The sequence below is a fragment of the Anomaloglossus baeobatrachus genome, chromosome 2 (genome assembly GCF_048569485.1).
Source record: "Anomaloglossus baeobatrachus isolate aAnoBae1 chromosome 2, aAnoBae1.hap1, whole genome shotgun sequence".
In the NCBI taxonomy this organism is placed as follows: domain Eukaryota; kingdom Metazoa; phylum Chordata; class Amphibia; order Anura; family Aromobatidae; genus Anomaloglossus; species Anomaloglossus baeobatrachus.
Window position 1 is genome coordinate 440,475,971 of NC_134354.1, and position 15,631 is coordinate 440,491,601.

Below are 15,631 nucleotides of genomic sequence, written 5' to 3' on the forward strand. Positions count from 1 at the left end.
TTTACCTAAACCAAGTAGTCTTTAGTTACTTACAAAATCTCTTTCACGCTGGTGACGTTCCTCTGCTTCCTTCATAAGCTGAGTGATCCGCTGAAGTTTTGCATCAATTAGTTGCTGTTGTAGCTCCTTATGTTTGAAGACTTTGTCAATGTGCTAGAGAAAATTTTTAAAACCACAAACTTTCATTAACATTTTCTATTCTCAATTTAAAAAAAAAATAAAAAAAAATGTACCTTTCAACTTACATTATGAGAAAATACAGTAGTTTTGCCAGAAAAATAAGGCTGTGCAGATTTTTATTTAATAAATTCATACATGAAAGATAAACTAATACTAGGCTCTTTGAAAATCCCAAGGAAACTCATGTGCTTACTGAATATTTTTCAGAACACAGGAAGAAGCAAAAAAAAAAAAAAAAAAAAGAAAAAAAAAGAGAAATGGGGCTAAACGGTAGCGACTACATAAACCTTAACCTAACACACCAATTCCAGTGGTGTTGGGCACAAACCAATGTATGTGGAGTAGCATGTGAGCCGCATAGGGAAGAAGGATGCGACACGTTGGATTTCAATATGAATAAATCATTTGTAGACCAAATCAGACGTATGGCTGGCTTCAAGTAGAGATGAATGAAATGATTCGTAGGTCACTGCCACATCGGCCAAGTCTATAGTCTGTGCATTTTGAATGGAAGTCCTGCGAATCGCATACTTCCTTGCTGGCATCCCTGACTCATCTTGATTATATGGCTTGGCACTACATCATTATGACATGATGAACACACAGACATCAGTCTGATCAAAAGAAGGGCAAGAAATGTCAGCAGGTAGGAGGTGGGTTACAATTCAGTGGCCACAGGATCCTAACAAGGCTTCTGTGCCAAGGTCCTATGAATTGATTTGATTATCTCCAACTTCAAACCATGTTGAATTCTAGAAGATATTGGCATGCTGAGGGAGATCCTCACACAGTTCCCTGAGGTCTGCCATCAAGGCATGTAAAAATCTAGTGTATTTCTCAGAACTTTGGTTTCTCCACAAATAGAGCAGCAATAACTATATCCACTGTCATGACAAGGGAGCATCTAGACGTGCACCAACTGGTATAAGTATATATTCTTCTGTATATATTACACAGATTTGTTGCAGAAACGTCTATGACTGTCTCAGTCACCTGAATGCCAAAATCCCTGTCCTTGCCACCAAAATGGAACGGATTTGGTGTCTCAGAAGTTTCTTCAACAAATCTGGTGCCTATTATGGTGCCGGCTTACCCCATTAGTCTGCTTCATACACCCGCTTCAGACTTGCGCGGTACATGTACGGCAGATATTGTGAAGGGGTTAATATCGCTGTACTGAATATTATTTTTGATGCTAGGTAAAAGTACCTCTTCTCGCAGTGCATACTGCTCAATAAGTTTCTTTAACTTATCTCCCAGTTCTACATTTTCCTGGCGGAGCTTTGCATTGTAGACATCATGTTGCTCCATCTGTGCTTGGATTTCATTCAGGGTCATCTGGAAATGTGCGGTGGCCTCTTTGCGCTCTTCCTCATATTCACGTGCTTGATGCAGATTGTCTTCCTGTGTTTCAAAAACAGTTTACATTCATTGACCTGCTTGCCAAAACACAAATAAATGAAACCTTGGAAACATTTAGGACAGTACGAAAGCTGAAAATTATGTCTTGAAGTTGGACCGTAAACAAGAAAAACAATTGGGCCACATCTTCTAAAGTGCCTCTAAGCGCAGAGAGCTAAAGCTTCTAATCACTTAGCCTGAATCTGACCTTTAATGTCTTGTTGTGCCTCTGCAGCTCTCGGCACAGGGACTCCAACTTGCTTCGTGCTAGAATGGCTTTGCTGTGCTCACTCTGAAGGTGAACCTTTTCTTTTATCACTTGAGATTGCTTCTTCTGCAAAATTTTCATCTGTTTTTGGAAATTCCGGCTTTCTTCCAGCTAAAAATCAGAAGTGAAAAAGGTTCCAGGCTTGTTACAGAGATATTACACACTGATTCTGTAACATTCATGCTGCAAAATGAAAAGCTACAGAATAAAAACATCTAGAGAGTGAAAACGAAATCCAATGTAAATCAGGCTCCAGGACAGTTTGGAGTTGCCAGTGTGCTTTACACGACTTTAGTGGAGGTCTGGGTGTTTGGTAATACAAACCATGACGAAGTCAGCCTTAAAGGGAATCTGTCATCAGGTTTTTGCTATGTAATCTGAGAGCAGTATGATGTAAAAACAGGGACCAAGATTTCATAGATCTGTCACTTTACTGTACTGGCTGCTGCAGTTTTGATTAAAACTGGATTTTAGTACTCACCGTAAAACCTGTTTCTTGTCTTCATTGGGGGAGACAGAACCATGGGATAGTTTGCTGCCACCTGGGAGGCTGACACTATTATTGCAAAAAAAATAAAATTGACTCGTCCCCGGCAGATATATACCTTGCCTGCCGGAGTCAGGCTTCCACAGTCGTGTGAGAAAGCAGTAAGAGGAGAAAGAAAGGAAAAGAAAATTTAACTACATGTCAAACTGGCAACCAGGGAGAGAGTGGTGACCACCAGTGCAGACTACGAAAAACAGATTTTACAGTGAATACTAAAATCTACTTTTCTTGCTCATCTTATAGGGGGACACAGAACCATGGGACATCCTAAAGCAGTCCCCAGGGAGGGAAAGAAAACTAAAATATACTGTTATCATCTAGCCTTCTGCCCAAACTTGAGAAGAGGTAGTCAGGGCTACTGCCACCAGCAGTATCTTCCAACCAACGCTTGCATCTACTGGGGCAAAAGGTTGGACTTGGCAAAACTTAGAAAACATATGCACCAATGGCCAACTATTTGCTTTACAGTGCTGCAAAGCCGACGCCTGATGATACACCACCCAGGAGGATCCTACCACTAGCGCAGAATGTGCTCTAACCCTATGGAGCCAACCTAGCCTAAGCACCATAGGCCTAGATAATCGCAGTCTTGATCCAGGTGGCAATGGTTGCTTTAGAAGCGACCTGACCCCTACAAGGGCTCTCTGAAATATTAAACAACAGTATGCCTCAATGAGGTCGTGCGCAATAAATAGTACCTTACAGCTCTAACAACGTCTAAACTGTGCAGAGCCTTCTCAATAGGTTGAGCTGGAGCCGGACAAAAGGAAGGTAAAATAAATATATTTAGGTGAAAACTCTAGACTACCTTCAAGAGAAAGAAGGGAATTTTGTTTACTTACCGTAAATTCCTTTTCTTCTAGCTCCAATTGGGAGACCCAGACAATTGGGTGTATAGCTATGCCTCCGGAGGCCACACAAAGTATTACACTAATAGTGTAAAGCCCCTCCCCTTCTGCCTATACACCCCCCGTGCTCCCACGGGCTCCTCAGTTTTGGTGCAAAAGCAAGAAGGAGGAAAAAATTATAAACAGGTTTAAAGTAAATTCAATCCGAAGGAATATCGGAGAACTGAAACCATTCAACATGAACAACATGTGTACACAAAAAAAACAGGGGCGGGTGCTGGGTCTCCCAATTGGAGCTAGAAGAAAAGGAATTTACGGTAAGTAAACAAAATTCCCTTCTTTGTCGCTCCATTGGGAGACCCAGACAATTGGGACGTCCAAAAGCAGTCCCTGGGTGGGTAAATAATACCTCATAATAGAGCCGTAACGGCTCCGTCCTACAGGTGGGCAACCGCCGCCTGAAGGACTCGCCTACCTAGGCTGGCATCTGCCGAAGCATAGGTATGCACCTGATAGTGTTTCGTGAAAGTGTGCAGGCTCGACCAGGTAGCTGCCTGACACACCTGCTGAGCCGTAGCCTGGTGCCGCAAGGCCCAGGACGCTCCCACGGCCCTGGTAGAATGGGCCTTCAGCCCTGATGGAACCGGAAGCCCCGAGGAACGATAAGCTTCGAGAATTGGTTCCTTGATCCACCGAGCCAGGGTTGATTTGGAAGCTTGTGTCCCTTTACGCTGGCCAGCGACAAGGACAAAGAGTGCATCCGAGCGGCGCAGGGGCGCCGTACGAGAAATGTAGAATCTGAGTGCTCTCACCAGATCTAACAAGTGCAAATCCTTTTCACATTGGTGAACTGGATGAGGACAAAAAGAAGGTAAGGAGATATCCTGATTGAGATGAAAGGGGGATACCACCTTAGGGAGAAATTCCGGAACCGGACGCAGAACCACCTTGTCCTGGTGAAACACCAGGAAAGGGGCTTTGCATGACAGTGCTGCTAGCTCAGACACTCTCCAAAGTGAAGTGACTGCTACTAGGAAAACCACTTTCTGCGAAAGGCGTGCGAGAGAAATATCCCTCATTGGCTCGAACGGTGGTTTCTGAAGAACCATCAGCACCCTGTTCAGATCCCAGGGTTCCAACGGACGTTTGTAAGGAGGAACGATGTGACAAACCCCCTGCAGGAACGTGCGTACCTGTGGAAGTCTGGCCAGGCGCTTCTGAAAAAACACAGAGCGCAGAGACTTGTCCCTTAAGGGAGCCGAGTGACAAACCCTTTTCCAATCCGGACTGAAGAAAGGACAGAAAAGTGGGCAAGGCAAATGGCCAGGGAGAAAAACCCTGAGCAGAGCACCACGACAGGAATATTTTCCACGTCCTGTGGTAGATCTTGGCGGACGTTGGTTTCCTAGCCTGTCTCATAGTGGCAATGACCTCTTGAGATAATCCTGAAGACGCTAAGATCCAGGACTCAATGGCCACACAGTCAGGTTGAGGGCCGCAGAATTCAGATGGAAAAACGGCCCTTGAGACAGCAAGTCTGGTCGGTCTGGTAGTGCCCATGGTTGGCCGACCGTGAGATGCCACAGATCCGGGTACCACGACCTCCTCGGCCAGTCTGGAGCGACGAGGATGGCGCGGCGGCAGTCTGCCCTGATCTTGCGTAACACTCTGGGCAACAGTGCCAGCGGAGGAAACACATAAGGGAGTTGAAACTGCGACCAATCCTGAACTGAGGCGTCTGCCGCCAGAGCTCTGTGATCGTGAGAACGTGCCATGAATGCCGTGACGTTGTTGTGCCGGGACGCCATTAGGTCGACGTCCGGCATCCCCCAGCGGCAACAGATCTCCTGAAACACGTCCGGGTGAAGGGACCATTCCCCTGCGTCCATGCCCTGGCGACTGAGAAAATCTGCTTCCCAGTTTTCCACGCCCGGGATGTGAACTGCGGAGATGGTGGAGGCCGTGGCTTCCACCCACATCAAAATCCGCCGGACTTCCTGGAAGGCTTGCCGACTGCGTGTTCCTCCTTGGTGGTTGATGTAAGCCACCGCTGTGGAGTTGTCCGACTGAATTCGGATCTGCTTGCCTTCCAGCCACTGCTGGAACGCTTTTAGGGCCAGATACACTGCCCTGATCTCCAGAACATTGATCTGAAGTGAGGACTCTTGCCGAGTCCACGTACCCTGAGCCCTGTGGTGGAGAAAAACTGCTCCCCACCCTGACAGACTCGCGTCCGTCGTGACCACCGCCCAGGATGGGGGTAGGAAGGATTTCCCCTTCGATAATGAAGTGGGAAGAAGCCACCACCGAAGGGAAGCTTTGGTTGCCTGAGAGAGGGAGACGTTCCTGTCGAGGGACGTCGGCTTCCTGTCCCATTTGCGTAGGATGTCCCATTGAAGAGGACGCAGGTGAAACTGCGCGAAAGGGACTGCCTCCATTGCTGCCACCATCTTCTCCAGGAAGTGCATGAGGCGCCTCAAGGAGTGTGACTGACCTTGAAGGAGGGATTGCACCCCCGTCTGTAGTGAACGCTGCTTGTTCAGCGGAAGCTTCACTATCGCTGAGAGGGTATGAAACTCCATGCCAAGGTATGTCAGCGATTGGGCCGGTGTCAGATTTGACTTTGGAAAATTGATGATCCACCCGAAACTCTGGAGAGTCTCCAGAGTAGCGTTGAGGCTGTGCTGGCATGCCTCTTGAGAGGGTGCCTTGACCAGCAGATCGTCTAAGTAAGGGATCACCGAGTGACCCTGAGAGTGGAGGACCGCTACTACTGTAGCCATGACCTTGGTGAAAACCCGTGGGGCTGTCGCCAGGCCGAACGGCAGTGCCACGAACTGAAGGTGTTCGTCTCCTATGGCGAAGCGCAGGAAGCGCTGATGCTCTGGAGCAATCGGTACGTGGAGATAAGCATCTTTGATATCGATCGATGCAAGGAAATCTCCTTGGGACATTGAGGCGATGACGGAGCGGAGGGATTCCATCCGGAACCGCCTGGTCTTTATGTGTTTGTTGAGCAGTTTTAGGTCCAGGACCGGACGGAAAGACCCGTCCTTCTTTGGAACCACAAACAGGTTGGAGTAAAAACCGTGACCCTGTTGCTGAAGAGGAACAGGGACCACCACTCCTTCTGCCTTCAGAGTGCCCAGCGCCTGCAGAAGAGCATCGGCTCGCTCGGGAGGCGGAGATGTTCTGAAGAATCGAGTCGGAGGACGAGAGCTGAACTCTATCCTGTAACCGTGAGACAGAATGTCTCTCACCCAACGGTCTTTTACCTGTGGCAGCCAGGTGTCGCAAAAGCGGGAGAGCCTGTCACCGACCGAGGATGCGGTGTGAGGAGGCCGTAAGTCACGAGGAAGCCGCCTTGGTAGCGGCACCTCCGGCGGTCTTTTTAGGGCGTGACTTAGACCGCCATGAATCGGAGTTCCTCTGATCCTTCTGAGGCCTTTTGGACGAGGAGAATCGGGACCTGCCCGCACCCCGAAAGGACCGAAACCTCGACTGTCCCCTCCTCTGTTGGGGTATGTTTGGTTTGGCCTGGGGTAAGGATGTTTCCTTTCCCTTGGATTGTTTGATGATTTCATCCAATCTCTCACCAAACAAACGGTCGCCAGAAAATGGCAAACCGGTTAAGCACTTTTTGGAAGCCGAATCTGCCTTCCATTCCCGCAGCCACAAGGCCCTGCGTATTGCCACCGAATTGTCGGCTGCAACCGCCGTACGGCTCGCAGAGTCCAGGACAGCATTAATAGCGTAGGACGCAAATGCCGACGTTTGAGAGGTTATGGACGCCACTTGCGGCGCAGACGTACGTGTGAGTGCGTCAATTTGCGCTTGACCCGCTGAGATAGCTTGGAGTGCCCATACGGCTGCGAATGCTGGAGCAAAAGACGCGCCGATAGCTTCATAGATGGATTTCAACCAGAGCTCCATCTGTCTGTCAGTGGCATCCTTGAGAGAAGCCCCATCTTCAACTGCAACTATGGATCTAGCCGCCAGTCTGGAGATTGGAGGATCCACCTTGGGACACTGAGTCCAGCCCTTGACCACGTCAGGGGGGAAGGGATAACGTGTATCCTTAAGGCGCTTGGAAAAACGCTTATCTGGACAAACTCTGTTTCTGGACTGCCTCTCTGAAGTCAGAGTGGTCCAGAAACATACTCGTTGTACGCTTGGGAAACCTGAAACGGAATTTCTCCTGCTGAGAAGCTGACTCCTCTACTGGAGGAGCTGAGGGAGAAATATCCAACATTTGATTTATGGACGCGATAAGATCATTCACTATGGCGTCCTCATCAGGAGTATCAAGGTTGAAAGCGGCCTCAGGATCAGAATCCTGATCAGCTACCTCCGCTTCATCATACAGAGAGTCCTCCCGCTGAGACCCTGAACAATGTGATGATGTCGAGGGGATTTCCCAGCGAGCTCGCTTAGGCGGTCTGGGGCTGCGGTCCGTGTCAGAGACCTCACCCTGGGATCTATGAGACACCCCGGGAGGACATTGTTGTTCCAACAGAGGGGAACCAGGGGGCAATGATTCCACAGTGCCCCTGGTCTGAGATACCGGTCTGGACTGCAAAGCTTCTAGTATCTTAGCCATAGTCTCAGAAAGTCTTTCAGTAAAAACTGCGAACTCCGTCCCTGTCACCTGGACAGTGTTAGCAGGTGGCTCCCCCTGGGCCACCCTTAGCAGAGGCTCCGGCTGAGCAAGTGCCACAGGGGCCGAGCACTGTACACAATGAGGGTCAGTGGAACCTGCCGGTAGTGAAGCCTTACATGCGGCGCAGGCAGCATAGTAAGCCTGTGTTTTGGCACCCTTGCTTCTTGTGGACGCCATGCTGTTGTCTCCCCTGAGCAACCCAGGAGGGTATATAGCCAAAAATCAACCGTGCACCATACAGTGTAAAGTATAGCCTATAATCATATAATCTATAAGTACACTTCTGCACAAGTGGGGCCAGCACCTCAGGTGCTGCTTACCGCCCGCTCAAAGCGGTTGTGTGGTCACCAGAATCCCTGCCTGGGTCTCCCAGAGCTTGTCTCCCCTCTCCAGCGTCAGAAGAGCTGACAGGAATGGCTGCCGGCGTCCTGAGGAGAGGAGGGGGCCGTGGGCGTGCCCTAGAAAGTGCGGGAATCTGGTGCCCCACTGTGCACAGTGAGGGGGGTGGAGTATGCAAAGCATGTTCCAGCCCTCAGTGCTGATGTCCTGTACAGCGTCCCGCCCTTCCCCTGACTGGCAGGCCTGGGGGCGGGAAAAGAATGAGACTAGGCCGCAAAAGCCGGGGACTAAAGTTATAAGCGCGGCCGCCGTATAAGCGCGGTCGGCGCGGTAGTCCCCGGCGTACTAACAGTCCCAGCCGCGCCGCAGAGTAAACATGGCAGCGGCGGTCAGCGCGGTAGTCCCCAGTAAACTAACACACCCAGCCACGCTGCAGTGTGTGATGGCACAAGCGCGGTCAGCGCTGCGGTCCCCGGCGCACTAACACACCCAGCAATGCTGGAGTGTTTCTGTGCGCGGTCCCCACGGGGACACAGAGTACCTGAAAGTAGCAGGGCCATGTCCCTGACGATACTCGGCTCCTTATCCAGCAGAGTCCCCAGGAGCTGTGGATGGAGCACGGTCTCAGTGCCTGGAGACCGATTAGGATCCCACTTCACCCAGAGCCCTAAAGGGGATGGGGAAGGAAAACAGCATGTGGGCTCCAGCCTCCGTACCCGCAATGGATACCTCAACCTTAACAACACCGCCGACAAGAGTGGGGTGAGAAGGGAGCATGCTGGGGGCCCTGTTAAGGGCCCTCTTTTCTTCCATCCGACATAGTCAGCAGCTGCTGCTGACTAAGCTGTGGAGCTATGCGTGCATGTCTGCCTCCTTCGCACAAAGCATAAAAACTGAGGAGCCCGTGGGAGCACGGGGGGTGTATAGGCAGAAGGGGAGGGGCTTTACACTTTTAGTGTAATACTTTGTGTGGCCTCCGGAGGCATAGCTATACACCCAATTGTCTGGGTCTCCCAATGGAGCGACAAAGAAAGACAGAATTGGCTTCAACACAAACTTATCTTGATAGAGAACAAAAAGGTAGGGAGCGCGACAAGACAGCCGCAAACTCCGAGACTCTCCTAATTGAAGTGATGCCTAGAAGGAAAGCAACCTTATACAAAAGAAAAAAAAAACACAAGGGTAGAGGTCTCTCTGACAGGCTCAAAAGGTGGGGACTGAAAAGCTTCCAAAACAAGATTCTGATCCCAAGGCTCCAGAAGAGCTTAATAGGGTGGTCTAAAGGAAGCCACTCCATGGAGAAAAGTCTTAGGCCTTGTGCGCACTAGGCGTTTTTGTGCTGAAAACGCAGTGACATTGCTTCCCCAGCAATGTCTATGGGTTTTCATAAGTGCTGTCCACACACAGCGTTTTTTTGTAGCTGCGTTTTTGTGGTGACCACAAAAATGCAGCATGTCAATTATTTCTGCGTTTTTCACCCATTGAGTTCAATGAGATGTTCAACAACGCAATGAAAAACGCATATAGCCGCGTTTCTATGACTAAAAACGCAGCTATAAACATAAGGGGTGGGCAGTAAAGTGACGTGTACAGGAAGAGGATTCCTTCTGTTGGTAAACACAGAAGCATGAATCCTCCCGGTACCGTCACCGCTGCGTCCATCTCCCGTCCTGTGCATGTCAGCTCCGTGCGGCGCCATGTCTGGGCGGGAGGTGGAGGCAGCGGCGAAAACAAAAGTGAACAGTAGAAAAAAAAAAAAGTCATATATACTCACCTAACAAAGCAAGAGACAGAGCTGCACAGCTATAATACCAAAAGAAAAATAGAAAAAAGTGAGGGTGCAGCCCTACCAAGCAATATGTAAGCGGAGAAAAAAGGGGTAGGCAAAAAGCACTCAGCTCACTGAATAATATACAAATATGACAAGAGTTTTATTAATGAATCATTCAGTGCAAAATATAATAAAAACATTTAAAAACATGACACTAGCTCCACGACCTGAAGAATTAATGCTGGAATAGAGCAAAATAGGCACAGAAATAACAGGAAACTACCCACAGAACTGACCGCAGCAATATGGGTTTGTTTATCCATCTGACTTCTTTAACACCAATGTCCTTGGCTGGTTCAGGTTCATTGATGATATGTTTCTTTGGAAAGGATCTGAATCAGATTGCAAGAACTTCATTGCCTTCCTGAATGACAATTCTTTGAATATCTTTTTGACTTCTTGTATTTCCAACACAGGCGGTATCTTCTTGGATTTGTCCTTATCTGTGGTAGACCATCACCTGCATACCAACCTCTATCGTAAGCCCACTGCCATCAATGGGCTTTTACAATTTTCCAGTTTTCATCCCCATCACCTTAAACTTGGAATACCTGTTGGTCAGTATCTTAGGGTCAGAAGAAACTGTACGGATGATGCTGATTTCCAGACACAAGCCGAGGATCTCACGAGGCGGTTTACACAAAGGGGGTACCCAAAAAAACCCTTATCTAGAGCACTCAAGCGAGCCAGTATGCAGACTCAAGACTCTCTGCTGACACGGAGACCACGTTCTGAGGATCAACAGATCCGGTTGACCACCAATTTCCACAATCAGTGGGAGGGATTCAGAAGAATAATATCGGGCCATTGGAAGACTCTTAAAATTGATCCAAGGATCTCTGGTTTGATTGGTGATAAACCCCTTATTACAGCCAAGAGAGCGCCGAGTCTCAGTGACAAACTGGTGAGTAGCCATTTTGTTAGGCCTACGCACCGCCTGGGACATGGCCTCATTGGTATTGGCTCCTACCCCTGTGGGGATTGCAATATTTGCCCTTTTATGCGGCCAGTACGTGACAGTTTTGCACACCCCACGGAGGGTAGTCAGCATAGATTGAAGGGGTTCATCAACTGTAAAACCTCCTGTGTCGTTTATGTTATCATTTGTCCCTGCAACAGGCTCTACGTAGGGGAAACTACCCAGGAGCTCAGGAAGAGGATACAGAAGCATGTGTCTACCATTAATTTGGCTGCTGGTGATCAACGGAAAGGTAAGAAGCTCACCTCGGTGGCATCTCATTTTTTATCCCATCATGGGGGTAACCCTAGAGGCCTGCGGGTGGCGGGCTTGGAACGCCTTAAACCTAACATTAGGGGTGGGGATCTGACCAAATGGCTTTTACAACTGGAATCACGGTGGATTTGGTGCCTAAACTCGGTCTCTCCAGCAGGCCTAAATGAAGAGTTGCTCTTTACCGGGTTCCTTGGGTGAATATGGTTTATTCTATTCACCCCAGTGGCTATCCCCATTTCCTTGTTTGTGCATTGTTTCTTATATCATATATGTTGTTTCCAGGTTTCTGGACATATGCTATCCTCTTTCTGAGCTCCTTGGCTCCCTCCATGAGAATATGAAATGAAGCACCCTTTGCCGCCTCCGCTATTTGATTTTAACTGAACATTCGGATTACTGATCTTCGACAAAAGTTGGTCATCTCTACATCTGGATTCCTATTGGATTTTTTCCCCCTTTTTTCGACCACCTAAGGACTTGCTTTCGGTCTTTTTGACTATTATTATATTTTTTGTACTAATCATATGACTTTTCTTCTTGCCCATTTTTGAGCATTTTTGGTACATTATCTGCATCTCATTTTTCCTTTGAATATCTATTAGAGGAATTTATATTAACATCTACACTTTTTTGTGATGACATTTGTATTATTGGTCCATCCTTATGTGTCTTTTTGCTTGCTTATGCTCTCAGGGGAGGGTAGTGACTGATCTTAGCCCCTATCATGCTGTACTTATTGTATAAGCCTCTGTATTTTGACTATGTGACTAGTTATGTCCGACTAGTTGTCCTCCGATCTTTTGGTACCTCTTTTGATCCTTCTGGCACATGATAGCGACCTTGTGTTGGTTCCTGGTCCTTGTTCCTTATAAATATCAGTACTTCATCTAAACACACTTTTACATTTTCTATTTATATTGAATTGAAATGTGATATGATTATCTTTAGCCTTCTAAAAAGTTGTTAGTAACCAGCCATGACTGTTTATGTATTTTACTATAAGTATCTCCAGCAACCACTTATGCTTACACCTGGACGTTCTCTTGGAGCAGATTGCGCTGTATGCTTGGGACTCATGCGCAGTGTGATATCTCGCCGACTTCATGGCGGCCGCCGCGCATGCGCTTTTGCGTCCTATTTTCCTGCGTTCCAGGAGGATCTCTTAGATGGTTGCGCTTTGCCCGTATGTCCGCGCATGCGCAATTGCGTCTGTATATTCTTAGTTGGTGGGGAAGAACTTTGTGATCGCACCACAGTTCACTTCCTGTCACCTTCCATTTCCGGACGCCGAACATACAGCTTTGATTACTGACACACCGGTATTTGATTTGTGATTATATGTGTTTGTATATATATGTATGCTATTTTCTTGTCTTACTACCCTCCCCTGATGAAGCTCTTGTGAGCGACACGCGTCGGGCGGTGTTCTATTTTTTGACACTTCCATATGGCTTTTCACCTTGCCCTTATTTAGGTATAACTCTCCTCGGACCTCTTTTGGGTTATTATTCCCTTGCTGGTATGTGTATATTCCATTGTTCTGCTTAGACCCAGTATTTTGGGTCCTATATGGATGTACAGTGCAGGCTCTGTTTTTATGCCCCATTCTTGCCGTGGTGACCGGCTCTGTGATTTATATTGTACTGATACCATATTATTTGGTTTCCTACAGGCGGCTGGCTTTACTCAGGTTGGCATTTTTGGGCTTTGTACTAACCCATATTGCTGCAGTCAGTTCTGTGGGTAGTTTCCTGTTATTTCTGTGCCTATTTTGCTCTATTCCAGCATTAATTCATCAGGTCGTGGAGCTAGTGTCACGTTTTTAAATGTTTTTATTATATTTTGCACTGAATGATTCATTAATAAAACTCGTCATATTTGTATATTATTCAGTGAGCTGAGTGCTTTTTGCCTACCCCTTTTTTCTCCGCTTACATATATACTCACCTGTCTGCAGGGTCCCGGTGCCATGCCCGCTCCCAGCCCCTGTCTCGGTACCGCCGCTCTGGCTGTGTGCAGTCTCCCCGGGGCAGGACCTTGCTTGCAGGACCTGGCGGTGGATCACCTGATGCAGTCACCTGACGCATCAGCTGATCGTAGTCTCGCCGGCTTTTTCGTGCCCGGTCGGCTATCAGCTGATCCTGCAGTCAGGGGACTTCATCAGCTGATTACCGGCAGCTCCTGCAGCGATCGGACGGGATCAGACTCCTGTCCAATCGATCGCTGCAGGAGCTGCCGGTAATCAGCACAGCACATGAGTATTATTTTTTTTTTTCTACTGATGCATCAGCTGATTGTATAATCGGCTTTTATACAATCAGCTGATGTGTGATGTGATTCACGTCCTTTAACCTGACACATCATCTGATCGCTTTGCCTTCCAGCAAACCGATCAGATGATATTGGATCCGGATTGGACGGCGCGGGACCCTAACCCAGGATTACTGCGGAGGGGGGTTCTTTATTTCAATAAAGATGGAGTCACTAATTGTGTTGTGTTTTTATTTCTAATAAAAATATTTTTCTGTGTGTTGTGTTTTTTTTTTATCATTACTAGAAATTCATGGTGGCCATGTCTAATATTGGCGTGACACCATGAATTTCGGGCTTAGGGCTAGCTGATAATATACAGCTAGCCCTAACTCCATTATTACCCAGCTAGCCACCCGGCATCAGGGCAGCTGGAAGAGTTGGATACAGCGCCAGAAGATGGCGCTTCTATGAAAGCGCCATTTTCTGGGGTGGCTGCGGACTGCAATTCGCAGTGGGTGTGCCCAGAAAGCTTGGGCACCCTGCACCGTGGATTCCAATCCCCAGCTGCCTAGTTGTACCCGGCTGGACTCAAAAATTAGGCGAAGCTCACGTCTTTTTTTTTTTAATTATTTCATGAAATTCATGAAATAATTAAAAAAAAAAAAAAAAAAAAAAGGGCTTCTCTATATTTTTGGTTCCCAGCCGGGTACAAATAGGCAGCTGGGGGTTGGGGGCAGCCCGTACCTGCCTGCTGTACCCAACTAGCATACAAAAATATGGCGAAGCCCATGTCATTTTTTTTTCTTTTTGGGCAAAAAACTGCATACAGTCCTGGATGGAGGATGCTGAGCCTTGTAGTTCTGCAGCTGCTGTCTGCTCTCCTGCATACACTAGTTCTGCAGCTGTCTGTCTGCTCTCCTGCATACAATGAACATTTTGAAGAAGGAAATGACATCAGACCTTTTTTTTTTCATCAACAATCTTTAATGGCATTGTGCACTGATTAAAAACGCAGTGAGCAAAAACGCAGCAAAAAACGCACCAAATCGCGGCAAAAATGCATGCGTTTGTCGCGTTTTTTGAGACAAAAACGCACATAAAGACGCAGCGTGAAAAAAAAACGCCTAGGGCGCACATACCCTTAGGCTGGGGCCACACGGGGACTACTGCGATCCCCTTGCATGACACTCTGCTCGTGCTGGCAGTACAGCAGAGCCGAGTGTCATGCGTGTGTCCTTGCAACTGCGGTCCGTTCGTGCGAGCAGACCTCAGCTGCGGGGGGCGGGCCGGCACTCAGGAGGGGAGGGAGGGATTTCTCTCCCTCTCTCCTGCGTAGCCAGCTATTGCTATTCTCGCACTGCACTAGCGGTACACCGGTGTACCGCGAGTGCAGTGCGATTTTTCTCTCGTCCCATTCACTTGAATGGGTGCGAGAGAAAGAGTCTCGCATTATAATCGCAGCATGCTGCGATTGTTTTCTCAGTCCAATTAGGGCTGAGAAAATAATCGCTCATGTGTGCTGACACTCAGGCTAATATTGGTCCGAGTGGAATGCGATGTTTTATCGCACTCCACTCGCACTGTTTTTCTCGCCGTGTGGCTTAGGCCTAAATCTGAGGTTTATAAGTCAAGTCCCTCTGAAACAAAATAGCCAGGGCAGACACCTGACCGTTGAGGGAACTAATAGCCAGGCTTCCCTCCAATACAGTCTGCAAGAAGGAAAGCAGCGTCGGCATGGAAAATGACATCGGCAAAGGTTAGACTCGCACTAAGGCCTGTTTCACACATCAGTGAAAAACACAGACCTCGAACGCTGCTACCATTTTCCCTATGACCTTCATGCAGAACCAAAAGTGGTGCTTGCCCAGATGTCTCAAGGTACTAACAAATGACTGAACAGATAATCTCTAACTCCGGAAGAAATAATAATACCCGAATGGTGTCAACCACCATACACCGAAATCATAACCGCTGCGTTGGGACCAAAACAGACTTTGTTCTGTTGACAATCCAACCAAATTGCTCCAGGGTCTGAACAATCTGTAGACTTTCCAGATTCTGAACAAAGGA

The 15,631-nt window shown here is 47.9% G+C and overlaps 1 protein-coding gene across 1 annotated transcript in view; it reads right to left on the reverse strand.

The window, feature by feature from the left end:
* TXLNG (taxilin gamma) overlaps positions 1–15,631 on the reverse strand; it is a 96,588-nt gene that overhangs the window by 13,085 nt on the left and 67,872 nt on the right. The window contains exons 4-6 of the mRNA XM_075336272.1: positions 1,790–1,960; positions 1,390–1,584; positions 34–153 (exon numbers count right to left, since the gene is read on the reverse strand). Coding sequence (XP_075192387.1) covers positions 34–153; positions 1,390–1,584; positions 1,790–1,960 — 486 coding nt within the window. The remainder of the gene's footprint in view (positions 1–33; positions 154–1,389; positions 1,585–1,789; positions 1,961–15,631) is intronic.